This window comes from Colletes gigas, unplaced genomic scaffold (assembly GCF_013123115.1).
Source record: "Colletes gigas isolate AHSC1104 unplaced genomic scaffold, ASM1312311v1 Colletes_gigas_Sc00062, whole genome shotgun sequence".
Taxonomy (NCBI): domain Eukaryota; kingdom Metazoa; phylum Arthropoda; class Insecta; order Hymenoptera; family Colletidae; genus Colletes; species Colletes gigas.
In genome coordinates, this window is record NW_025106691.1 from 346,142 (window position 1) to 373,327 (window position 27,186).

The 27,186-nt window shown below is 40.2% G+C and overlaps 1 protein-coding gene across 3 annotated transcripts in view; it reads left to right on the forward strand.

Annotated features, from left to right (window-relative positions):
• LOC122403581 (zinc transporter 1) overlaps positions 1-27,186 on the forward strand; it is a 376,987-nt gene that overhangs the window by 266,627 nt on the left and 83,174 nt on the right. Inside the window, exon 8 of one of the 3 annotated variants that reach the window (XM_043407181.1) lies at positions 3,344-3,801. The exons of the other annotated variants lie outside the window; for them this stretch is intronic. Within the exon in view, the coding sequence (XP_043263116.1) occupies positions 3,344-3,415 (72 nt within the window). The 3' untranslated portion in view covers positions 3,416-3,801. Of the gene's footprint in view, positions 1-3,343; positions 3,802-27,186 lie in introns of those variants that run through there. 3 annotated transcript variants of the gene reach the window in all.

The following is a 27,186-nucleotide window of genomic DNA, read 5'->3' on the forward strand; positions in this document are numbered from 1 at the left end:
CGATTATTTTTGGCTGCTTTATAAGTGTACAAAGTTTCATCAAAATCGAAGCCGGACCGTTCGCGATGGTTCCTTGTTAGTACAAGTACTTTCTTATTCAGTTTACTCTTACAAACTGTAAGCGTAGATTCATTTGATTCGTACTGCAACGTTGAGAAACGAATCATGCTATCTTTCTTTTGTTTGCAAATTTTCGGGATTTTCCTCCTGTTTGCACGTATTGTTCCAAGCAACGAAGTATTTTTAGATAATAATTTCAACGACAGAGGCAAGCTGGTAAAGAAATTGTCCGTTGTTATACGGGTTTCAGTACAACATATTCATTTAGTGGAGTTGAATCTCGAGCCTCATCTTTTCCTAAATAAGGAAAGCCACTTATTACATATTTAGTTTCAACATCAGACGTCAGCCAAAATTTTATGCCAAATTTATGAGGTTTGTTTGACATATTCTGTGTGAACCTGCATCTGGCATTTGTTGGAAAGAGTTGCTCATCCACCGTAATATAAGCTCCTGGTTTGGCTATTTTCAATAAATTTATCCCAAACTGTTGAAACTAAAGTGAATTTGTCTTTTTGTAAACGTTGACTCCTCTGATTTCTTTTGTCGAAACGAATATAACGCAAAACTTTGGTCCCCATTTGTTATTCCATAAATATTCAAGTCTCAAAGTGTCTCCTTCGTACGCCCCACGTGCATACAATATCGCAATAAACGCCTTCAATTTTGCTTGCAAGGAGAATGACAAAAAAGTCGCAGTAGATTTCGTAGGTGGAGGGCGCGTAAATAATAATCCTTTTTGCACTGTATAGAAAATATATTTTTAACGTTAATAATACATTTGGTGTCACGCACCTCACTGCACATGGCCTCGTGGCGTCAACGACAATAATGATCAAAAGGAACAAAAATCACTGCCAGAGGCTCTAGCCTCGCGCAACACATTCCTACTAACATAAAGCGACTAGACCAGTATCGATCTCACCGATCCAACAGAGAACGTGTGACCCAAAACACTGAGTAAATATACAATCCCAAAGGCCGCTACACGTACTGCATCAGAATCATGATTTTCCTGGAATCATATATTATGTTCCAAAAAAATATTGCAGTACTCAATTGTTGTAGCTGCCCTAATGTCATTTCATTGCATGGAAACATGCAGCAGTCATTTTGATTGGTACTGGTATAAGTGTTAATAACAAACAATATATTTGTTATGAATATATATAAAATAATATACAGTTCCTAAAACTGATTCTTTAGTTATACCTACAAAAGTCATGACATCATTTCGGAAAGAAAATGTTACATGTAGTAGGAATTTTAAATTGAAATTGCAGGACCAGTCAAAATGACTGGTTTGGTAAATCTAGTGTTAAATTCTATGACAGCAGCGGAGGCTCTACCTTGATAGGAGCCTCTTCGTCCAAAATTTATCCTTTTGCCTCGGATAAATTTGGCGATGATATTATTAAAACTTTCAACAGCATTATTATTTAGAAAGTACAGCAAACTTTCGGCTTGGACGAATAGTGGCTGTATTGCTTCCTGTATACTTTGAAAAATATCAGTTTGCATCAATTGTGAGACGTAGTTCATAATGTTTGAATCAGTGTATTTCTTACAGAAGTATGCTAATCTCTGACACTTCTTGTGTTCTCCAAAAACGTGATTCGGTACATTTTTCATATCTTCTTTCGTTATTTGTATCTGCCTTTTGTTTCGATGTCGTTAATTTTTCTACTGAAATTGCGTAGCAGGTGATTGGTGCATTCTACTTTTCGTACGTGCACTATATATTCTTTATATGGATCATTGTCCAATACTTTTTTGTACACACTGCTATCGCCATCGACAACTAATATGGAATACACAAGGCCGTGCATTTTTATACTGCATTTGAAACCTTCGACTATAGCCGCACTTTCCATGCCAGTCGAACTCTTATTAAGACCCCAGTTTTTAAAGCACCAATTTCCAATGTCTGTGAAAAGGGTGTGCTTCCAGTCCAGAGGTGCGCGCCGACGAAGGAGTCGCTTGCATCTCTCGGACCGTATGCGCTTGTTCTTGTCGGTGAGGAGCTGTACTTTCTGGAGTTTGTAAGACTTGAGGTTGAGGTCCTCTTTGGTCATTCGGCGGATAGATCTGTCGCTGATTCCAGTTTTACGCGAGATTTTCCTCATCAAGACCCTCGAATTTCGATTGACGCGGTCTCAGATGAGCTTCCGGTTCTTAGCGGTTCTGACGGTGCACTTTCTGCCGCTTCCAGGACATTTGATTTGTCGATACCGAAAGTTCGCGCAATGTCGCAGTAGCGATTTCCCAGCTTATTAAAAAAAAAATACATTTACGTAGCTTTTTTAATGAATAGTCGAAGAGAAATGTGAAAAAATTCCAAACTTGAAATGCTTTTGTGCTAGGACGAATACAACTTAGAGGTCAAATTTTTTGCCGCACCCCGTAGGAACCATGAACGCGGAATTGGACAATTAAAAGAATAAAAGCCATCCGATTTACAGTAAAAAAAACCCGGACTGTTTTCCGCGTCTGGACTGTAGTGCGAACGCTAAAACAGTGATCACCTAGCGTTTTCGTTTCATTAGTAACACATCTTGTGTAGAAATAGAGTGGAAGAGGGTAAAATGATGATCAATTTATTAGCTTTTTAAATACAATGTTTTTTCCAGCTCGGTCACCAAGACACTGTTTTTTCTTTTGTCCACGCACAATTCATCTTTTCGACATTCACATTCCTTCATCCTGCTCTTTACACTCGTGTTCTCTTTCTCTCATTCACTCTCTCCTTCTTACTCGCATACATTCATCTTGCTTCATTCACACCTGTCTCGGAAGGCCATGACCGTTTCCCGAATCTCGTTCATGTCATGGCTTCCGAACACCGCGATATCGATCCGTTTCGATCGTTCCCTTCCCACACTTGAGATAAAGAACATTGTAGAAGTTTGTCTGTTACATCATTGAGAAGATGTAAACAAAACGTCAACGTGCTCGATTGCTGCAGCCGCAGCTAGTGGGTGCCTGTTTTGTCGCACCTCAGAATCGACAATGGTCTCTCGGTATTCTGTAATTTCTGCAGTACATATAAAAAATGCTCACAAATTCTCAACAATAAACGGAATAACGTTCTTCCCCTGAGAGGGGATATCTTAATTTGTTACTGATTACGGAGGACGAACTCATTCCACCGCAATTTTTGACGAATGCATGTTTTCCAAAAGGTTATTATTGTGGTTAGGATATTAAATAAATGAACCGAAAGGTAAAAGGTTTGATTTAATTATATAAAGGAAATAAAGACCGTGATCATTTCACATTCGAGGCTCTGGAAGGACTGCCGGCGCGTGCCACGCTGCAGCCGCCCGGTAACGCATTTTGGAAAACAAAAACCTAACGGGGACTTTCCGTCTGCATGGTTCCCCGATCGATATATCGACGAGAACGTTCCAGCACACACATACATAAGAAAACTATAACGGTCGAGGATAAACATTGTAATATCTCAACAGTTATTATTGCAATGGCACAAAAAAGTACGTCAAAATATCTGCAAGAAACAATGATGACTCGTGGCCGTTATGCGTTGAACGATGCGACGCAGTCAATCGTTCAGAAGGAAGTGTCCTTCACAGCCTGGGCAAATGTTCATATCGACGCTGGCGAAAAGTCCTCTTGACGAAGTCTTTTCAAGGGCCTTCAGAAGTAGTTTACGACCGGGCCTGGCGCTCGAATCAACTCAAATCAAAATGGAATTTTGTTCAAGGGGAAAGTGTCGGGATTTCCAACATATCATACAATTGCTTAGATATATTGTTAAAATACTTTATTTATTATTTATTATAATGAATCTTGTAATAAAAAAACAAACACTCTTATTATCCATTATAACAGAAAAACTTAAATCTACGAATATTCCTCGACATGTGCTTTCCACATTTTTACACACAGCGCCATCTGTTTTTAGAAAATGGTAAACTCTAAAACACTAAAGAAAAGATGAATTTGAAGTCATATTTCTAACATATACAGGGTGTTCGGCCACCTCTAGCAAAAATTTTAATGAGCGATAGTAGAGGCCAAAATAAGACGAAAATCAAGAATACTAATTTGTTGATGGAGGCTTCGTTGCAAAGTTATTAACATTTAAAGTTCCGCCTGTAGAATGACAATCCGCTAAACAGCTGCGTTCGCGCGGACGGTTGCGGCAGGCGAGTACTAGTGGTTCTCACGCAGCATGAAAAATTCTGCTTACCGACATTATCGACAGCCTTAGATTTTTGTCCACTTATGGGAATGCGAACACCTTACGTTGAATAAGATTCAACCTGTCTTATGAAAATCCAGAAGGGCATATCAAAACTCGTCCGACAAGATTTTCACAGAGAAAGGGTGAATGCCAGTTCCAATACACAATGTTGTAAACAAAAATCACCCACATGCGATTATACACGCCCCACGATTGTCCACAGTGTCCACAAGTATCCACAAATAATCCTTTCAAGTACTAACCACTATGCAATTAAATAAACACGTACCGCGATTATGTTATTCGTGAATGTCTACGTGTACGTGTATCACGATTCTTCCGAGTTACTTACGAATAAAACTGTTATTAATTTTTCAAATACACTTCAATTTAAAAATGTAAACAGGAATTTAATAAGTATTCGCTGATTGTTTATATCACTGTATTTCTTACATGCTACTTAATACATAACTGAATCAAATATGTCTAAAATGTGTCGTATGAACTAGCTTGACTGATTCTGTTTTACGACTGACTAGCTGGCCGAACACGTACCGATGCTGCCCTTTGCCTCCGCTGTGTGTGAGAGAGATAAGCGAGGCGAGTGACGTAGAATCGGGGTCCTGTTCGGCATTTGTTTTTCTGAACCTCGTCGATCGATGGCACAGTCAGCTGCTAGTATTGTTACATTCTTCGCCGTGAACGTAAATCGATGCGAAAATTTCATTTATCCTGCGATTCCTTTTTACATTTTTAAATTGAAGTGTATTTGAAAAATTAATAACAGTTTTATTCGTAAGTAACTCGGAAGAATCGTGATACACGTACACGTAGACATTCACGAATAACATAATCGCGGTACGTGTTTATTTAATTGCATAGTGGTTAGTACTTGAAAGGATTATTTGTGGATACTTGTGGACACTGTGGACAATCGTGGGGCGTGTATAATCGCATGTGGGTGATTTTTGTTTACAACATTGTGTATTGGAACTGGCATTCACCCTTTCTCTGTGAAAATCTTGTCGGACGAGTTTTGATATGCCCTTCTGGATTTTCATAAGACAGGTTGAATCTTATTCAACGTAAGGTGTTCGCATTCCCATAAGTGGACAAAAATCTAAGGCTGTCGATAATGTCGGTAAGCAGAATTTTTCATGCTGCGTGAGAACCACTAGCACTCGCCTGCCGCAACCGTCCGCGCGAACCAGCTGTTTAGCGGATTGTCATTCTACAGGCGGAACTTTAAATGTTAATAACTTTGCAACGAAGCCTCCATCAACAAATTAGTATTCTTGATTTTCGTCTTATTTTGGCCTCTACTATCGCTCATTAAAATTTTTGCTAGAGGTGGCCGAACACCCTGTATAAAAAAAGTATCAGTAGATTTGATTTTGTAAAATGGTCCTTCCTGAAAACAGCGATAAGGATGATTTACGTCGGACTGTATGATGAAATGTAAGAATATAAATAAGTGTGAGGTCGGATATGTTGAATCATCGAGCGTTACAAATACATCCCTGTAGTAATAAAAAATCGTTGAAATAGTAGAAAATATATCTTCCTTGCAGACTGGAAACGTGTGTTCTCAATTCTTACGTAATGTACCGATTCTTTGAAGAAAGAAAGAACAAAAATCCAATAATATTTGACAGGCTTGTCAAGTGTGTCATAAATCAGATGAAATGTACCTTCAGTAATGAAGAATATACTCATTTACATCTTCGTAGGGGATCACCCTTGGCGAACCTCGACGCCCAACGAGGGGGGAATGTAATATGATCTGAATCGGAATATCGGCGTGACTAAGCGCAATTTAACGAAGAAACTTTTTTAATTTTTAATTTTTCTACATATAACTTTTACCAACGAAATTCCAAAAATAAATTAATGTAGCTACATGCAAACAGCAACCAACTGTTCTTTTGTCACTTGCACATTCGCAAGCATATCGTGTCACTCCTGAATGTCTTATAGTATTTGGAAAATATTTTTTTTTATTTATATGTCGAGATTTTACAGATAATTTTAAAATATTACTTCTTTCTTTGACATATTTTGCAGTAATTGAACCATCCTCGTTCAATATTTCTGCCAAATACGAGATAGCTTGGGAACATTGGTATGAGCCTGTGAATAAAATATGTATGTAAATCATTTTCCGTAATTTCCGGAAAATCAAGAATGTCTGAAGTAGATATGTCGCTAAATATTAGTTTTTTTTTGCTCCAACCATGTTTTTCTGTGTTAGATATTTTGCAAGAACAACTCTACTCCCCCACTCTACTTCCCCACTCCGTGGCCAGATCCTCAAGGAACAGAGTTCCTATTCTTTAAAGCAAGACAACGTCGGGTCGCTTGCCTTTTTCTAACATACCTACGTTTCCTTTCAACAAGGAATCCTATGACGCCCGATAGCTGCGTGACTTCGAGTCACCAGTCATCGACGGGCATCTGGATTGTGTCCTTGCAACCATCCCTCTTGGGCCCCACGCAGGCTAAGTCCCTATCATAAATCGTTTGAAAACGAAATATCGTAGAGCTAAATGCCCTCGACGTCCCTTAAAAATAAGCCGTCGCTAATATCTGTTTCTTCCGACAATGAGTTTTCTTGATTCCTTTTTTCTTTCATTTGGGCAATAATATCCAATCGTCCCGCATCGGAATTCAAACGTTTGCCGTGATGATTTTGTAAAAATGATGCAATTTTACAATAAATCCCAATTTTAGGTAACATTTTATTGTCTAATTTTCTATCCAGAAGGCGATATTTTTGTTTGCGTATTCCATACATGGTTTGAACCACCCATCGTAGTTTTGTTACAAATCGTGAATCGTTTGATTCAATAGTTGACAACTGAGGTCGTTTCCCTTTTAAAGCTGGCATTAGCACACCATAACCTTGTTCAATTAACATATTTGTAATGTCTCTAAAACCACGGTCGAGTATAAAAATATCCCTCTTTTTCATTAAATTACATAATCCATTTGATTCGGTTATTATTTCTTTCATTATTGACGCATCATTTTAGGTAGCATAATATAGACCTAGAATGTCTACAATATAACCATCTGGTGTATGTATATGTATATGGTAAATGGTTTGCACAAAAGCACTCTTTTTGTCCAAAAAATGACTTTCGTTGATACTCGTTATTAGAACTTTTTTGGTGTCGAATGTGAGTGCCATCACAAATTAATAATAATTTGTTATTAATGTCGTACAACGATTTAGCTACATTATTAGTGTGATTATTAATTAGATATTTCCTAGTGACAGATTTTAAACCAAACTTTAAGGGAAGAACATCTTTATCAAACGCATTCATGACTGCATTTGAATAATCTGAAACTAATTGTTTATGTTCTAACTGAAAAATGGAAGCAATTGTTTCTGTTAATTTATAAACTAAATATATTTATTAACTACGACAGGATACAAAATCCTTATACTATAGGGTCATTCCATGCGAAGTCGGACACCTATCGGAGTACCATGTCGGATTTTGTTCTACTTTGAATATGTTGTAATCTTTAGTGATATATAAACGTATCTCGAAGGATTTTTAAAAATTTTAAAAATTGTTGGTTTTACATCTGTTTGAAATATAGAGCTCACTTCTTTTCAATAAATAATAGCTGCTAAAGTAAAGAAGTTATAAAAATGAAATTTTAGGTACTTGTAGCAGACCCATGGGAGTATCAAATAAAAATTATTTCAATTAAAAAAAAAATTTTGTTAACTATTTATTTTGCAATTGTTTACAACAAATGTCATTTTTTTATAGCGGGGAAATATTTAAAAATCTGAAAAAAATTGGCATATAGTCCTGTTTGTCCCCTTCACGGACCAAGTTTTAAAAATACGGACACTTTAAAATTGGCCTTATAAAAATTAATTGAATGGAACGCTGCGTCGCGTCTTGGCATGCTGGCTCGACCGGCCAAGTCGCGCAGTGCCTGCAACCGCCAAGCGGCTATACCTGCTATTGTTATACATAGGGTGTTGGACTGCTGGAAAATGTAACAGTTATTGGACACTCACTCTTTGTCAATGACACTTAGCATTATACACATTTAAATTGTCAATATTCAATGGGATAGGATGTTCAATGTTCTAGTGGGATAGGATATGATGGGATGTGATGGGATTAGGTTCTGGTTAAGAAATAATGGTTGGATTGTACCAATGATCATCTACCGGATTAAATTGTTTGTTATAAAATTACTTACTTCATAATAGCTACAACTTTTGATTTTTCACTGTCTGAATAAATTCGGGCAGTTAAATGTGTTACTTCTTTGGTTGGAGTAAATGAATGAAAATTGCGTGTTCCACAGAGTGTTGTAGCCAGTCCACGCCTTTCCAGCAAGAATTCCGAATGTTTCTTATCCAGTGTATTAGTTTTCCAGTGCTACGTATTCTGCTTCCATTGTGGAAGTTGAGATTGATTTTTGTTTGCTAGATTTCCATGTGATTGGATTGCCTCCTAAAAATATTACCATTCCACTATGCGAATGCCTATCATCGGTGTCCGTTGCCCAATCTGCATCACTGTACATTTCTACTTCATTAATGCCCTGACTGTATTGTAAACTCTTCCCTTTCGTTGCAGATAAGTATCTTAATACTCTTTTTGCTTGTACCCAGTGCACTTTGCCTGGATTCGATACGCGATTGTGCTAATCTTGTGACTGCATACATTATATCTGGTCGTGTAGCCAATGCTATGTACATTAAAGACCCGACCAATTGCCTGTATGGTACGTCTTTCATTTCTAATCTTTCATCTTCGCTTGAAGGGCTATCACGCTTTGATAATATCATACCTAGTTCAATGGGCGTCTTAGACGGTTTACATTCATTCATATTATACTCATCTAAAAGCTTTTGTATATATGTATAATTCTTGTGATAATTTCATATGATGTTCAGTATGGCTTATATTATACTTATACCTAATAAATAAGATACTTTTCCTAAATCCCTAATTTCATATTTTGACATTAATAATACCTTAACTTGTTCTAATATATCTACATTCTTAGAAAATAATACAACGTCATCAACATAAATGGCTAATATAAGGTCGCTACTATATACATAAACGCAGTTATTTGTTTTTAATTTTTGAAATCCGTTTTCGGTCAGAAATGAGTCGAGTGTATTATTCCAATTACGTCCTGACTGTTTTAAACCATATATGGGTTTCTTCAACTTTGCTATTTTATTCTCTGCTTCATTATACCCCGGTGGCAACTTCATGAATATATTCCTTTAACTGACCATACAAATATGCGCACTTTACATCTAAGTGATGTATTATCCAATTTTGACAAACCGATATGGCTAACAGCGACCTAATAGTTAAAATGTTTGTTACAGGCGCATACGATTCAAAGTAATCGATGTCTCTTTCTTGACTATACCCTTGTGCTACTAATCGCGCTTTGTATCGCACAACTTTACCTGTAGAATCTGTTTTTAATTTATACACCCATTTGCTACCGATGCATTTCATACCCTCACCTTTATCTACTATTTCTCAAGTATCTCTTCATTCTAGATTTTGTAGTTCTTCATTCATTGCATTCTTCCATTCCTCATGTTGTGATAATGAGATCGCTTGCTCAAATGTCCTTGGCTCCGTTATTTCTGTGAGATTAATTTCAACATTTTTAGGTTTACCTTTACATTCCCACGGGTTTCTTATGACCTTCCTTTGTTGTGGTGTGTAAATATAAGTTTCATTTTCAACCTTTCCTGTATTCGATTCCGTTTCTGATTCTTTGACTACTTTTCGAGTATCTGTATCGCAGGTTTGCTCTTCCTGTGGTTTTTCTTTCTTCGCTTCTGCATCAAGTTCTTCTGTCGTGTCGTCTGTGACCTCTTCATAAGCTGGTATTTCGTATGCTCTTTTTCCATATATATATTCAAAACCGTTTAGACCTTCTACAAATTCTACATGTTTAGTGTGTATTAAGTCATCTTTGATGGGGTCATATAGCCTATATCCTTTGGTTTGCAATGAGTACCTCACAAATATACATTCTTTAGCTCTATAACTAAGTTTATTCTTGCTTATGTGGGATCGTTCGCGGGTTAGATCGGGAGAAAATCACAACACCGTATTTGCGCTGGTAGTTTTTATTCTGCTTGCTCGCGTTGCGTCTCGTGACCAACTGGCCTCGCCGAACGAATTCGGCGACTCGACGACGCGGGCTCGAACATACAATGTTGCGTCGCCGGTCGCCGCACGCGAGGCTACGTGCCCCGGCACGTTTCCGCTCGCTGGAGTGTCGGCGGCCAACGGTCGCCACACTTACCTATGGAAAATGTGCATATGCCAAACACCCATATGTCTTTAAATGCTTCACGCTGGGTTTGTTTCTAGTCCATATGCCTTTTGGGGTGTTGTTATCAACTGCGGAATGTGCAACCCTGTTTTTAATGTAGCATGCGGTTAGTAGTGCTTCCGTCCAGAATTTTTCGGGTAGTCTCGCTGATCTCAACATTGCATGAACGAGATTGTGTAACCCTGTTTTTAATGTAGCATGCGGTTAGTAGTGCTTCCGTCCAAAATTTCTCGCGTAGTCTCGCTGATCTCAACATTGCACGAACGAGATTCATGAACGTTCTGTTTACCCTCTCTGCGACTCCGTTCATTTGTAGCGTGTACGCATTTGTGCGTTCATGTTTAATTCCGATACTTTCAAACAATGTCATTAGCTACATGTTGCAAAATTCCAAACCGTTATCGGTTCTTATTCGTTTTACTTTTCTATCTGTTTCTCTCTCAACTCTAGCTATATACTTTATATATTTTACTATAATACTTCATCTTTGCTCTTCAAAGTAAATACAGTGACTTTCCTTGAATAATCATCTGTGAGGGTAAGAAAATATCTCGAACTGCCTAGAGATTTCACTGGTAAAGGTCCGCACAAATCTGAATGTACCAAATCTAACCCTTAACGAATGAGCGCATTTGCTAGAACAATGACCAGTAGGTCGACGGATTTTTATGAAATTAAGTGCTTTATTTCCAGAGCGAGGAAAGGTGCATAATTAATATCGCATGATTGGATTTTATGGAAACTTCCAGTAATAATAGGTAGTATATGAACAGATATAGTGGCGTGCAAAAGTTCCCGGCCAGATGGTTTTTGCGATTTTTCTTTCAAAAGAAAAGCGTTGAGAAATTTTTATTACTATCATATACAGGGTGTTACTCTACCTATAGTCAATATTTTGGGGGGTGATTCTACAGGCGAATATAAGTCGAAAATCAAGAGTGATGAAATTGCGGTAAATGCTTTGTTTATTAATTATCGATGGTTAAAGATTGGCGTCTGGAGCGCCTGAATGACGGCAACTTAAAATAGGGCCGGTCAGTATACCAATATCGATCGGCGGCAACGTCAAAGACCCCAACGAAAATCAGCTGATGGAACAGCCCGGCCGCCGATCGATATTGGTGTACTGACCGGCCCTATTGTCACCGCAGTTCGAATTTTAATTATTTCTCTATTAACCCTTTGCATTCGAGGAATGTTTCGGTACGCACAAATCCAGTCTGCTTTTCCTGTACAGTTTTTAATACCAAACGGTTACAAATGGTTCTTACCGTATTTACCGCTGTCCGTCAAGATGCCGTCATTCAGGCGCTCCAGACGCCAATCTTTAACCATCGATAATTAATAAACAAAGCATTTACCGCAATTTCATCACTCTTGATTTTCGACTTATATTCGCCTGTAGAATCACCCCCCAAAATATTGACTATAGGTAGAGTAACACCCTGTATAAGGGCATATTACGTGAAAGAATACTACAAAACAAATCGGTGCTATTTATTTTTCTTAGGTGTTTATTTGCAGAATAAGTAAATTAACGCGTTCAAAAGTTCCCGGCCAGTGTGTTTAATAAAAAAAACAGTTTAGCGATACATTATTTAACATATTATGACTAATATTTCGTAGCCATGCCTTTTGCAGCAATAACAGCAGCACAGCGACGAGGCATGGATTTAATTAACCGAGTAATGTAGTCGTGTGGTATTTTGTTCCACTCTTCTATTAAATTTTGAAAAAATTGTTTCTTATTAGAACTTCTATGATTTTTCATTCGACGTTTCATCTCTCCCCAAAGATGCTCAATTGGATTTAAGTCGGCAGATTGAGAAGGCCAGTCTAAAACTTGTACTTTATTTGTAGACAACCACCCTTTTACGATTTTAGATGCATGTTTGGGGTCGTTATCATGCTGAAAGATCCAATTTTCAGGCATTTTTCTTTCAGCATATGGTAGCATATGAGTTTCTAAAATCTGTCTATACATGACACCGTTCATAATACCCTCAATTTTTGTAAGAGGACCAAGTCCTTGAGCAGAGAAAGCTCCCCATACTATAATGTTTCTTCCGCCATATTTAACAGTTGGTGTTTGGTACCTGGAATCATTTCTTGTGCCAACTAGACGTCGTACATATTGTCTTCCATCGCTGCCGAATAGATTAAATTTAGATTCTTCCGAAAAAAGAACAGCTTTCCAATTTTCAACAGTCCAGTTACAATACTTTTCAGCAAACTTTAATCGGGCTACTTTATTTGTCTTATTGATTAGTGGTTTTTTAACACTAACTCTGCCAAATAGTCCTACATCATGTAGTCGTCTTGATACCGTACATCGACTAATATTAGCAACATTTTCTTCTTGTAGTTTTGCTGCAATATCGCTAGCTGTCTTCTTTGAGTCCGCAACTGATTTACGTTTTATGATCCTATCAATTCTTTTGGTGGTCTTTCGGGGCCTTCCACTTCGCGGTCGATCTTTTACGCCATTCCCTGCACGATATCTGTTGATTATATCGTTCATTGTACTTTTCCCGATAGACAATGTTAAAGCAATTTCGCGAGACGACTTTCCTTTTAACGACAACTCTATCACAATTTTACGTACTTCGACAGATGTGTTTCGAACCATGTTTACGTTTTAGCGACTGATTGTCAACTGAAGTAATAATACTACACAATATTATTTGAATGTAAACACTTACTGACCTTTACAGACCTGAGTCTGTGCATAAATCGAAACTAGCCGGGAACTTTTGAACACGTTAATTTACTTATTCTGCAAATAAACACCTAAGAAAAATAAATAGCGCCGATTTGTTTTGTAGTATCCTTTCGCGTAATATGCCCTTATATATGATAGTAATAAAAATTTCTTAACGCTTTTCTTTTGGAAGAAAAATTGCAAAAACCATCTGGCCGGGAACTTTTGCACGCCACTGTATGTCCACACAAAAGGATACTGATGTGAAAATTTCAGAAAAATAATGGGAGTTGAAATAAACGAATAGATGCGTGCATGTAATGTATAGATTTGTACACATTTATAAATTTATTTTTTATAGATTAACAATGTATTTATATAAAATTACTTATATTTTTGTTGGGTGTGGTACTTCTCCCAACAGTCCCCTCTGTTAATACCAGGTTTTTTAGTGCAAGTATCACAATAATTACGTGTTTCCCGCCTTCCTCCCGGCGTCTTTCTATCCGAGCAAACAGCGCAATCTTTTTTTGTACCTGTACGAATAACGTGAAATTTTCCGTCCAACCTGTCTTCTGTTTGTAAGTTCGACGCCCGACGTTGGGGTTGCGCTGGTGTTCTAAAGTCACCCCTTAATTGTTCTATCAATATTTTTCTAAATTTCAAATGCAAAACTGGTTTCAAATTCATCCGTTGTCTTTGTTGTTGGTATATTATATATGAATTGACGTAGCAAATTTCCAATCCCCAGAAGAACATCTCCACCATTTTAAAGAATTTCTTAGGAAACAATATGTCACTGCATAATGGTCTGCGCGGTCAACTCCTCCCATAGATTTAGTGTAGTTTGTTGTAATATCTGGCTTGTCAATCGATACTGTTTCAACCACCACGTATTTTTCTATTTACTTGGCTAATTTTTGCTGTATCTCAAGTACTCAGCATGGTGACAACCCTCTTGTCTTCCCATGCTAACACTAATGTGTTATGTTTTCTCAGAGCAATTCTATTTTTTATAGTAAATTTCGGTTTTTTAATTCCTTGAGGTAATCCTTTTCGGTTTGGTTTTATCGTGCCCGTAAGATGGCATTTCAGTTTTAGTAATTCGGTAGCTAAAGATAAACTTGTATAATATCGATCTGTGAACATATGATATCCTTCAGCTGATGGAATTTTTTCTAATAATTTTTTATATAAATACGAGGGCGGTCCGATAAGTACTTAGCCTACAAAAGAAAAACGAAAATTTTGGAAAAGTGGCGATTTATTTATCTACATAGTCTCCTTTCAGCTCGATACACTTGACCCAGCGATGCTCCAACTTCTTTAACCCGTCTGAAAAATACGTTTTCTGGAGGTCTGCAAAGTAGGCCTCCGTGGCGGCGATAACCTCCTCATTCGACTCAAATTTCTGCCCGGCGAGTGACTTTTTCAAGTTTGGAAACAAAAAAAAGTCACACGGGGCCAAATCTGGAGAATACGATGGATGGGGCAGAAGTTCGTAGCCTAATTCGACCAATTTGGCCTTGGCGACGGTGGAGGTGTGAGCCGGTGCGTTGTCATGGTGGAAGAGCACTTTTTTCTTCGCCAAATGGGGCCGTTTTTCCTGCAATTCGGCGTCGAATCGGCCCAATAATCCGGCATAGTAGAGCCCTGTAATCGTTTTGCCCTTGTCCAGGTAGTCGATGTAGATCACACCTTTTGAATTCCAAAAAACGGTGGCCATCACCTTTCCGGCCGATAGGACAGTCTTCGTCTTCTTCGGAGCACATTCGCCGGGTGAAGTCCACTGTTTCGACTGTTCCTTGGTCTCTGGTGTGTACCAGTGGATCCATGTTTCATCGACGGTCACGAAACGACGCGGAAACTCCTTCGGATTGCGCCTAAACAGCATCAAACACTGCTCTGAAGTGGTCTCACGATTGCGCTTGTTGTCCGGAGTAAGCAAACGCGCAACCCATCGCGCCGACAGCTTTCTCATACCCAATATTTCATGCAGGATATGACCCACGCGGTCTTTTGAGATGCCTACTGTCTCAGCTATCTCGCGCACCTTCAATCGGCGGTCTGCCAATACGAGATCGTGAATTTTTTTCACGTTATCCTCCGTGGTAGCCGTTTTCGGGGCACCTGGACGTGGCTCATCAAAAACTGACGTGCGACCACGTTGAAACTCGTTAAACCAATTTTTGACGGTCGCCATCGAAGGAGAAGAGTCACCGTACACAGCATCCAAGCGCTCTTTGATTTCGCTGCGCGATTTCCCTTCCAAAAACAAGAATCGAATCACCGACCGATATTGCTCTTTTTCTGTAGCTGTCTACACGAATGTACTACACGGTAGTAAATTTCTCTTGCGATCGTGGCGACCATAGGGTGGTGAGGCTAAGTACTTATCGGACCGCCCTCGTATAATGGTATTCTGGTAGTTATTGAAAGTTCCGGATTTGGAAGATTTTCCGTTGTTATAGAACCATAGTACGGCAGAGTAGAATAAACATATCCAGATTTTGAATCGGCTAAAACATAAATTCTTATACCCCATTTAGTTGGTTTTATGGGATTATAGGTAATGAAACCAATTTTGCCCTTAAACTGAACTACTGCTTCATCTACCGAAATACATTGTTCTGGTATAAAGTGCTGTGAAAACTTAGAATCTATGTATTCCAAAAAATTACTAGCTCTTTGAATTCGCGTCTTCAAAGATGGATACCCGGGCGGAATTTTCTTCAAGTAAAGCATCCAAAATATTTGATTGAAACGATCCTTTGTAAATGTATCCGAATAGAATGGAATTCTGCTAATATTGCTTGTTGACCAATATTCAAATTTATTTTCTAACGGCATTGTGCCCATATTGAAAATTACAGAAAGAAAAGCCCAAAATTCTCCCTTTTCTACATTCTTTCAATTATTCCAAATTGATCGCTTTGTCAATCTCTTTCCACTTATTTTGCTATTTGCATAATTATTAGTTTCTTTTATTATATGATCAACTAATTCATCTGTAAAGTACAACTTGAATATATTAATAGGCTCAACAATATTAGGAGAAAGTGGCCCTGTAACTTTTGGAGATACTGTAAATTTTATTTGTTGAAAAATATCATCTCGTTCAATAACATTTTCCCATTCGCTTGAGTCGTCACTATCACCGTTTATATTTTCGTTCTGGCTGAGTTCATCATCAGTATCACTATCCGTAATAGGCATAACACGTTTTTTTTTAGGAAGTAAGTCACTATCAGAACTGTCGTAATTATTATTTTCATCACTGTCCGTAATAGGCATAACACGTTTTTTAAAGAAGTAAGTCACTATCAGAACTATCGTAATTATCACTTTCATCTTCATCTACTACATTTCTCCAATTTTCTTTTTCAAACACATGAAATTCATCTTCGCAACTAGAAAATTCCAGGTTTCTACTGGTACTTGATTCTTCAACACTCCTTTTCTTTGTCATATTTTATAAGGCTTAAATTGTGTGGGGTGAGTGCGTGTGCGTGTACGTGTGCGTGTGTGCGTGCGGGCGACCAGGTCATGCTGCGACAGACCGGCGCCGATATGTTTGGGAATCCGTTAACGGTTCAGCGTTGCACACGTCGTGGTTTGCACACGGCGTGCAATCGCCCTTTTCGGTTAGGGCGATCGTCGATTGTTAAATCGAACCGCTCTTAAGACGAGCACCGTGCCGTGCGTTCATCAGATCGTCGCGAGTTCACGTCTGAGAGTCTTGGCGAGTTGCGTGCGAGAAGTCGCGTTGTTAATAGATACACATATATATATATATATATATATAATATATACCAGCGTGCACATTTTATTTAACCTCCCCGTTTCCGAGAATCCTACAATTGTGGATAGAAAAACTAAAAATAGCACGCATGTACGCACGACTCTGTCTCTCTTTCTTCTAACAGATAGTGCCTTGAAAATGACGATAACAAACTTTATTGACCGTGAGGGAGCTGGGGGTTCAATAACAAGCTCACGATCTACCCCAACAATTATTATAATGTTTATTTAAGCGGGTGTGGGGGTGTAGCCACACGTAGGTTAATGTTAAACTGAACTGACTGAGCAGCGTTGTTAACCGACTGTACTGTAACGCGTCTATAACAGACTGGGGTGCAACAACGTCTTTAACCGGACTGGGGTCCTTTCTTACAACTCTCCTCAATATACAGGGTGGTTGGTAACTGGTAGTACAAGCGAAAAGGGGGTGATTCTACGCGAAAAAATAAGTCGAAAATATAGAATAAAAATTTTTCGTTTGAGGCTTTGTTTTCGAGAAAATCGACTTTGAATTTTCGCAAAATACGCGTGCACTTGATCATGTCTCGTTATAACGGATCTCACTGTAGATCGTCGTCTCGATGGATATTATCGTAGTTTAAGTTTGTTTTTGTCGTAACGGAAAATTAGGAATACATAATGAAATAATATGAAGTAATCATAAAGTTTATTATTACAAAAATTGCTGAAAATGTTGCCCATTCTGCCGAACACATACTTCTGCTCTTCTAATTAAATTTCTATGAACACTTTCTAACGTATTCGATTGTTTTAAAATATGAAAGGCTACAATAATCTTTTTTTTCAATTGCTTGCAACTTGCGATTTCTTCAGAATAGACAATTAATTTAATATGACTCCATAAATAAAACTCAAGCGGAGTTAAGTCAGGAGAGCGTGATGGCCAAGCTATTGTTCCAGCACGACCAATCCAGCCTTGGTAATGTTGGTTTAAAAAATCTCTCACATGACGACTAAAATGTGGCGGTGCACCGTCTTGTTGAAAAATTAAACTTTGTCTAGTTCTCGGCGGTACATCTTTTAATAATTCCGGTAGTTTGTTTTGTAAGAAATCGAAATATGCTGCTGACGTTACATTTCCTTCAAAAAAATATGGCCCAATAATTATAATTAGATGTCCGATTATGCCAGCCCAGACGTTTACGTTCCATCTTACTTGAAAATGTGTTTCAAGAATAGAGTGAGGATTCTCAGTTTGCCAATTATGCATGTTTTGAACATTGAACATGCCGTCCTTTGTAAATTTCGCTTCATTGGTCCATAAAATTTTTAACAGAAATTCTGCATCGTTGGCATGCTGTTGAAGCAACCAATGACAAAATGCCTTTCGCGAAATCTTATCATGAGGCATGAGTCCTTTTACTCTGGTGATATGATAAGCATGTAAGTTGTTTTCGTGTAGAATTTGAAGAATCGTGAAGCAACTAAGATTATACCGCAAAGAAAGGTTTCTTGCACTTACAGTCGGTCACGAAAATATTCGGACACCACTATAGTTTTGACTATTATATTCCGTACTTCAGAAATGTAAACAATGAGAACAAAAAAAGGTTTCATGTATGTTAATATGCAGCGTGTAGTTTACAAAAACATAAGAAATATTTATTTTGATACGTGATTACATAAATAATAAAAGAAAAACAGAAAGTACGCTCATTTTCATGTCACAGAAATATTCGGACATTATCTGTTGAGAAGGCCGTGTGAATAAAAAGATATAATGAGGATGTATGAATAATATGTTGATTTAATAAGGAAAAGTAATTCGAATAGAGAACATGTGTGTGTTTTACAATATGTCGTAACAGTAAGTTCTTGAAAAGTTGAGACAGATCTGCAACCTATAAAGATAAATATCAAAACTGGAGTTGGTACCCCTTATGACCTAACTTCATATGTTAAGAAACCTATGAATACAACACTCCCACTGTTTATTAACATACGAAAAATCATTCAAAAAGCTAATTGTTTTTTTAATTTGTCTTGATATCACATATGTTGCCACGATGTTGGTAAAATGCCGGACGTGCCAATGGTTTGGTCAGAATATCCGCAAGCTGCTCCTTAGTGTTTATGTATTCCAGTTTAAATATCCCTTCTTCATATTTCTCGTTCACATATTTATAGCTTGTGTCTATGTGTTTCGTCTTCTTGTGAAAGACAGGATTTTTGATGAGCTGTATGGCACTTTGATTGTCAACATACATCCTTATTTCAATTTTATCCAAGTCGTACAATTTCGTACTATTTTGACAGTGTTTTCAGTTGGGAACCATGCTCTGTAACCTTTGGCATTTTCATCATATCCTAGGAAAAATGCTTTATTAGATGTATTGTCTAGGTTTTGCCTCATTTGCTTTGGTATATGCGTGAAAATCTTTTCTCCGAAAATATGCAAGTCTTTGATGTTAGGTTTTTTATTATGCCACAGTTCGTATGGACTTGTTCCTTTTATACTGCTAGTCCCTGTGTGATTTAGTACATATACTACTGTGCTTACCGCTTCTGCCCAAAAACGTTTTTCGAAACCAGCTGCGTGTAGAATTGTCCTGACTGCTTCGATAATTGTTCTATTTTCACGCTCAGCTGACCCATTTTGCTCTGGGCAGTAAGCCACAGTTCTTTGATGCTGAATCCCATGTTTTGTAGTTGTCTCTTTTACTTGTTTATTAACCATTTCTAGTCCATTGTCTGTCCTTAAAATCTTTATTCCTTTTGGACAGTGTTTTTCAGCCTTTTTAACATAATTACTTATACCGTCTGCTACATCAGACTTTGCTGATATAAAATATACATGACGGTAATGAGAGTAATCGTCTTTGAATAATAGGAAATACCTGGATCCTCCCATGGATTCTTCTTGTAGTGGACCGCATACATCTGCATGAATTATTTCTCCAATACGTTCTGTTTTCGATTGACTTTTTGGAAAAGGTAATCTATGACTTTTTCCTATAGCACAGGCTTCACAAAAAGGTTCGTCTCCTTCCTTGAATCTTGTATTGTTAAACTTTAAAATTTCTTTGGTTCTAGCAAAATTTTGGTGAGCAAACTTTTGATGCCAACTTTCCAATGTACCGGTTTCTGCTGATACAGCTGTTGGATTAGGCTGTATAATGTGTTTTTCTTCCTTTTGCATATGTACCTTGAACTTCATGGTGTAGAGTACGCCTGTACTTTCTCGTTCTCCCACTGCAACTATGTCTTCGTTTTTATAAAATTTGCAGTATCTTTTATCCGAAACAGATTTTAGGCCTTTATCGAGAGTGGTTCCTGAAGAAAATAAATTGTATTTGAGCTTAGGTACATACAAAACATTTGACAAATAGTTTTTCTTCCATTCTTTTCCATTATATGCGAGTACGTTGATGTCACCTCGACCATATGCTTTTAAGTACGTACCGTCTCCGATACGAACCCATACTACTTCTTTTAATGGTTGATAGGATACATACCAACACCTGTTATGCGTCATATGTTCTGTTGCACCCGAATCAAGGTACCATGCCTCTACAACGTTACCATTTTGTTGCATCGAAACTAAGACTTCGCATATTAAACCATCACTTCGAGTATTTCCAGTTGCTTGGTTATTATTGTCATCTGTACTTCTACATTCTCTTGCCCAATGCCCAAGTTTGTTGCATTTATTACATCTACCAGGTTTCCACAAGTTTTGGTCACTGTCTTGATTCCTACCTCTGTAAGATCCTTTTCCTCTATAAGATCCTTTGCCTCGATGAAATCCTCTTGTGTTATTATTGCTGTTATAACTATTATTTTTGCTGTGTTGCGTTCTTGAGGTGAGAACATTGCCATTTCCTCCTTCCGTCTGATTTATTCGAAATTCTTCTATGTTCAGCCTAGCAATGAGATTTATTTTTGTACGCTCTGTCTCGGGCGTCGATTCCCAAGCCGTTACAAAATGTTTGAAGTTAGACGGAAGTGTTAAAATGATTTTGGTCATTATCATCTTGTCTGATATTGCCTCACCGGCAGTTTGTAATCTGTATGCTAAGTTTTCTACCTTAGCTATGTGGGTGGCCATATCGTCAGATGTGTCCTTGGTCATCGTGAACCATTTTTGTTGAAGGGCGTGAATTGAAGCTTCTGATTTTTGCTCATAAATTCCTTGTAGTTTCGTCCACATTTCCATTGCACTATTGCAGTTAATTATGTGCAACATGCACTGTTCTGATACGGTTGTAACCATTATCTTTTGGGCTACGGCATCCAACTTTTGCCACTCTGTCACTTCCTTTATATATTCTTTTCTAAGTGCATCTGAATCGTACCGTCGCGGCGGTACTGGCCAGGTAGTCGCGTGAGTTTTCTTTTAAACTCTGAGGGGTTGTAAGGCCCTCTTAACCTTCGTGGTACGCGGGTTCCTAGCCGTCGCTCGCCAAATTAATCTTGAGCGACTGTTGAATTGCCGGATTGTTTCGAATCGAAATCCGGCTGTTCTCTTTAATGTCGAATCACGAGTTGTTGCTCACGAACCGCTTGAACTGAGTTTTCGCGAAATGATGTTCGAACAACGAATGGTTCACGAGACGATTGAACTTTCTAAGCTGCGATTTCTTCGAAGATCGAATGACGAGTGTTCCCGAAACGATGGAACTGCAGATTTTCGACCGTTGTCTTCGAACCTTTTGCGACGAGTTAAAGATTTCGATCGTTGTTGTCTGAGATTTCAGCGACGAGTTAAAGAAGATTTCGACCGTTGTCTTCGAACTTTTCGCGATGAGTTAAAGATTTCGATCGTTGTTGTCTGAGGTTTCAGCGACGAGTTAAAGAAGATTTCGACCGTTGTCTTCGAACTTTTAGCGACGAGTTAAAGATTTCGATCGTTGTTGTCTGAGGTTTCAGCGACGAGTGTCGAAGTGTCCGGAGCCCGTTTCCTCCTCGGCTTGAACCCCCTCCGAGACGCGATTTTGGGGGTTCGTCAACACGATTCGCGTTGACTTTTTCCGTTTATCGATTGGCCATCGACTTGGGGGAGGAGGATCGATTTTCCTGCCCCGTTGGCCAGGAAACTCCTCCCTCGCGCGATCGTGGAGGAGGAAGAGTCCCATCTCACCCTGGACGAGGGTGACCGAGGTTTCCTCCCCAAGTCGAAGGCCCCGTTAATTTTGCCGAGGAAAAAACGGGACTCCGAATTACGCCTGGCTACACGTGCGTTGCAGACGTTTTATGGCTGCATTGTTCTGTGGCGGCCAAGGCACCACATACGCCTTAGCCGTTCGAAGCCGCTACAATGTATGGTTGCACACGAGACGATGGTTGCACACGAGACGATGGTTGCACACGAGACGACCAGAGCCGCGTGAGCCGAAAAGCCGTTGTCGTCGTCTCTGACCGTCTTTTGTTTTTGAAGGCCTCTTGGTACGGTGGCGATGATCGTACCAGAGAGTCGAGCGTAACCCGCACCACGAGTCACGTCGTTGTACGACAGCAACAATAAAATTGTGCGGAACGGAACAGAGCGGAGTCATTATCTTCCCGATCCCACATTGGTGACCCCGACGTGATCTCGCCGCGCAAGTAAAGTTTTTTTAAGAAAATTTGGACATTTTTCGTATACGGACAATATTAGTTAGGGTAGAGAAATAAGTGTATAGTGTTAAGGACATAAGAAAAGGACACGGTCTGACAAATAGTAAGCGCGGTGTGTGTGTGCGGTGAAACTATTTTTTTTTTGTGACCAAGACTGGTAAAATGACTGACCCTAACGTTAACGCAGGGACATCCGGGAGTGTGCCGTTGGCAGTTGATCGCGTCGCTGTACGAATACCCGAGTTTTGTCCGGGAGACCCGGAGATGTGGTTTTCGATGGTAGAGAGAAGTTTTGAGGTATCCAATGTAACGTCGGAGACCACGAAATTCGGGTACATTCTCGGCGCGTTAAGTGCGCGACACGCCGCGGAAGTAAGAGACATTATCATGAATCCTCCGGCCACGGATCCGTACACGACGCTCAAAAATGAGTTTATTCGCCGGCTTAGTGCTTCGCAGGAACAGAAAACGCGACGGTTATTGGAACACGAGGAAATCGGGGACAGAAAACCGTCCCAATTTCTTCGTCACCTGCGCGGATTGGCCGGTACGGCTTTTTCGGACGGTGTATTGCGGACGCTTTGGATGGGCCGGCTACCTGCTAATATGCAGGTGATTTTATCCACGCAGCGGGACACCCCGCTGGATAAGGTAGCAGAGTTGGCAGACGCTGTCGCGGATACGATGACACCGCGGGTACACGTCACGGAGGCCGCGACTACGGGCGTATCTGCATCCTGCCAAATACCCCCGCCGGGCCCGAGCATCGAGGCCATGTTAAACATTAAGATGTCACAATTGGCTCTTTCCTTGAGGCAGGAAATTTCTGCCATCCGTGAATCCTTGGTGGACCAGGGACAATCTTCCCGTCGCAGGTGGACCCACCGAAATCATCCAAACTCGCGCTACCGCAGACGATCTCTATCGCGATCGCGAGAGCGGCCCGCGGGAGGACAAATGGACCATCAAGGGAAATGCTGGTACCATTGGCGGTTCGGTCCGGCCGCGCAGAGGTGCGTTGCACCGTGCAATTGGAACGCCACGGATCAGGGAAACGACCTGGGGAGTCGTTGATGGCGGCCAGCGACACAAATCCAGCATCACGCCGCCTCTTCATCTTAGACAACAGCTCGAAGACGGAATTTTTAGTAGATACCGGGGCCGATTTGTGCGTTTTTCCGCGCCGCCTGCTAGGCGGATTGCGAGAAAGATCGGAGTACCAGCTGGCGGCGGCGAATGGGAGTGTAATTAACACCTACGGGACAGTGTCGTTAAACCTGCACCTCGGCCTACGACGGGATTTCGTGTGGCGATTCGTGGTTGCGGATGTTACAAAACCCATAATCGGGGTAGACTTTCTCGATCACTTCGATCTTATGGTGGACATCCGCAATCGTCGCCTCGTCGATCGGACCACGTCGTTAACGGTCCGCGGAACACGAGCCGAGGATGAAACGCCGTCGGTGAAGACAGTAGCAGGGACTACCGTTTACCACCAGCTCCTGATGCAGATGCCGGAACTTACACGGCCTAGCGGCACCCCGATGAGGACTACGCACCAAACGGTGCATTACATCGAGACAACCCCTGGACCACCCGTTTCCAGCAAGCCGCGGCGGCTTGCACCGGACCGGCTCAGGGCTGCCCAGAAGGAGTTCGACGCGATGGTGAAGATGGGCATCGCTTGTCCTTCGAAGAGCGCGTGGTCAGCACCCCTTCATATGGTTCCGAAGAAGGGCGAAGAAGCTTGGAGGCCTTGCGGTGACTATAGAGCGTTAAACGCACGGACAATTCCCGACCGATACCCCGTGCGTCACATTGAGGATTTTGCGCAACAACTGAGTGGCAAAAAGGTATTTTCCACAATAGATCTCGTCCGAGCTTATAATCAGATTCCGGTTGCGTCGGAAGACGTCGGAAAAACGGCCATTACAACGCCGTTTGGGCTTTTTGAATTCCCGTACATGTCGTTCGGGTTACGAAATGCCGCGCAAACATTTCAGCGCTTTATCGACGAAATTTTACGCGGTTTCGATTTTTGTTACGCGTATATAGACGACATTTTGGTCGCCTCAGAATCCCAAGCCGATCACCTGCGCCATTTAGAATTATTATTTAAACGATTAAAAGATTATGGCATTGTTGTTAATCCGAATAAATGCACGTTCGGACAGGAAGAAGTTAAATTTCTAGGCTATCGGGTAAATGAAAGCGGCACTCAACCTTTGCCCGGCAAGGTACAAGCCATAAAGTCATTTCCCCTTCCGAAAAACGCGAAGGATTTGAGGCAGTACTTGGGAATGCTTAATTTTTACCGCCGTTTTATCCCAGATGCCGCTCGCTTTCAAGCACCCTTGAACGACCTTCTAGCCGGCAATTTAAAGGGCAAGACCCCGATAGCCTGGACTTCGGAAGCGCGTCAGGCTTTCGAAAATACCAAAAATAGTTTAGCAAACGCAACCCTGCTTTCTCATCCTGCGGTCAACGCTCCGTTGTCGGTTACCTGCGATGCTTCTGATTACACCGTAGGAGCTGTTTTACATCAGTGCGTCGGCAACGATCGACAACCATTAGCATTCTTTTCTAAGAAATTAGGATCTGCCGAAAAGAAGTATTCAGCTTACGACCGGGAACTACTTTCTATCTATTTAGCAATAAAACATTTCAAACATATGCTCGAAGGCAGACATTTCACGATTTTTACAGACCATAAACCCATAACTTTCGCTTTCAAACAGAAATTAGATAAATGCTCTCCTCGACAATTCCGATACCTAGATTACATTGCGCAATTCTCTACAGATATTCAACATATTTCCGGTAAAGACAACGTCGTTGCCGATGCACTGTCCAGAGTGGAAACGGTTAACCACTCGATTAATTTCGAAGAATTGGCAAAATCGCAAGCCCAGGATGAGGAGTTGCAGCGGTTGTTGAATAGCGAATCTAGCCTGCAATTACGCAAAGTCTCGTTGCCTGGCACGTCTTCCGAAATTTTTTGCGATATTTCGACTAAGAATGTAAGACCTTATGTCACCCCTCCTTTCCGACGTGCAGTTTTTAATATGTTACATGTATTATCACATCCAGGTATTAACGCGACGATCAAGCTCATAACGCAACGTTATGTTTGGCCGTCGATTAAAAGAGATGTTCGCACGTGGACACGTTGCTGTATACCGTGCCAAAGATCAAAAATTTCCCGTCATGTGACTGCACCATTGGCTACATTTGTTAAACCTTCTGCGCGATTCGAACACATTCATTTAGACATAGTAATTTTACCGGTGTCCGAAGGTTTCAGGTATTGTCTGACCTGTGTAGACAGATATACGCGGTGGCCGGAAGCCTTCCCCATGGTCGATCAGGAGGCCCAAACCGTAGCTCGAACCTTTTATGACGGTTGGGTAGCGCGGTTTGGTGCTCCCGTACGGATTACCACCGATCAGGGTAGGCAGTTCGAATCCAAATTATTTTTTGCGCTGAACAATTTAATTGGATCCACACGCCTTCGCACAACGGCGTATCACCCAGCGGCCAATGGGATGGTAGAGCGTTTTCACCGACAGCTCAAGTCGGCTATAAGGTGCCACGGATCCGACAGGTGGACAGAAATACTTCCGACGGTTCTACTCGGTATTCGTTCCGCCTGGAAAGAAGACCTCGGCGCTACCTCAGCGGAATTAGTTTATGGCGAGCCATTAAGATTACCGGGAGAGTTCTTGTCTTCGCATTCAGCGGAAGGCACAGAAAATGCTTCCGATTTTACTAATAGACTACGCAACCATTTTTCTAAATTGAGTCCCTCTAATGCATCACGCCATTCCGTTAATCGTACATTCGTTTTCAAAGATCTTAGCAGTTCAACACATGTTTTCATCCGAACAGATTCAGCCAAAACTATTTTACAACCCGCTTATGAAGGTCCATACGCCGTAGTGCGCCGAGGCGAAAAAACATTTACAATAAACATTAGAGGTAAGGAAATAAATATATCAATTGAAAGGCTAAAGCCTGCTTATATGCTAGCAGAAAACAGACCGGATCCCGTGAGCATAGAAAATCAGCCGGTCACACAAACAAACGTACCTGACAATGCGCCGGTTATACAGCAACGTGTTACGCGTTCAGGTAGACGCGTACGTTTTCCCGAGCGATTTCAAATTACGCGGTAGTACTTAAGGCTTGCGCATTATTATAATAAGTATCATATACCATTTATTTTTTTCCATCACTTTTATGTACTTTCATGTATTTTTAGGTATTACGTATTATATATTAAACTCCATGTAAATTCCTTTTTTTTTCAACTCTGTTCAAATACTGTAATGTAAATCTTAGTTAGGATAACGTATTTTATATAATAGAGTAAATGGTAGTGGTAATGTAGTCGGTCAATTTTTCGTAATTGTGCCAATTACTGGCAGGGGGGTAGTGTGGCGGCCAAGGCACCACATACGCCTTAGCCGTTCGAAGCCGCTAC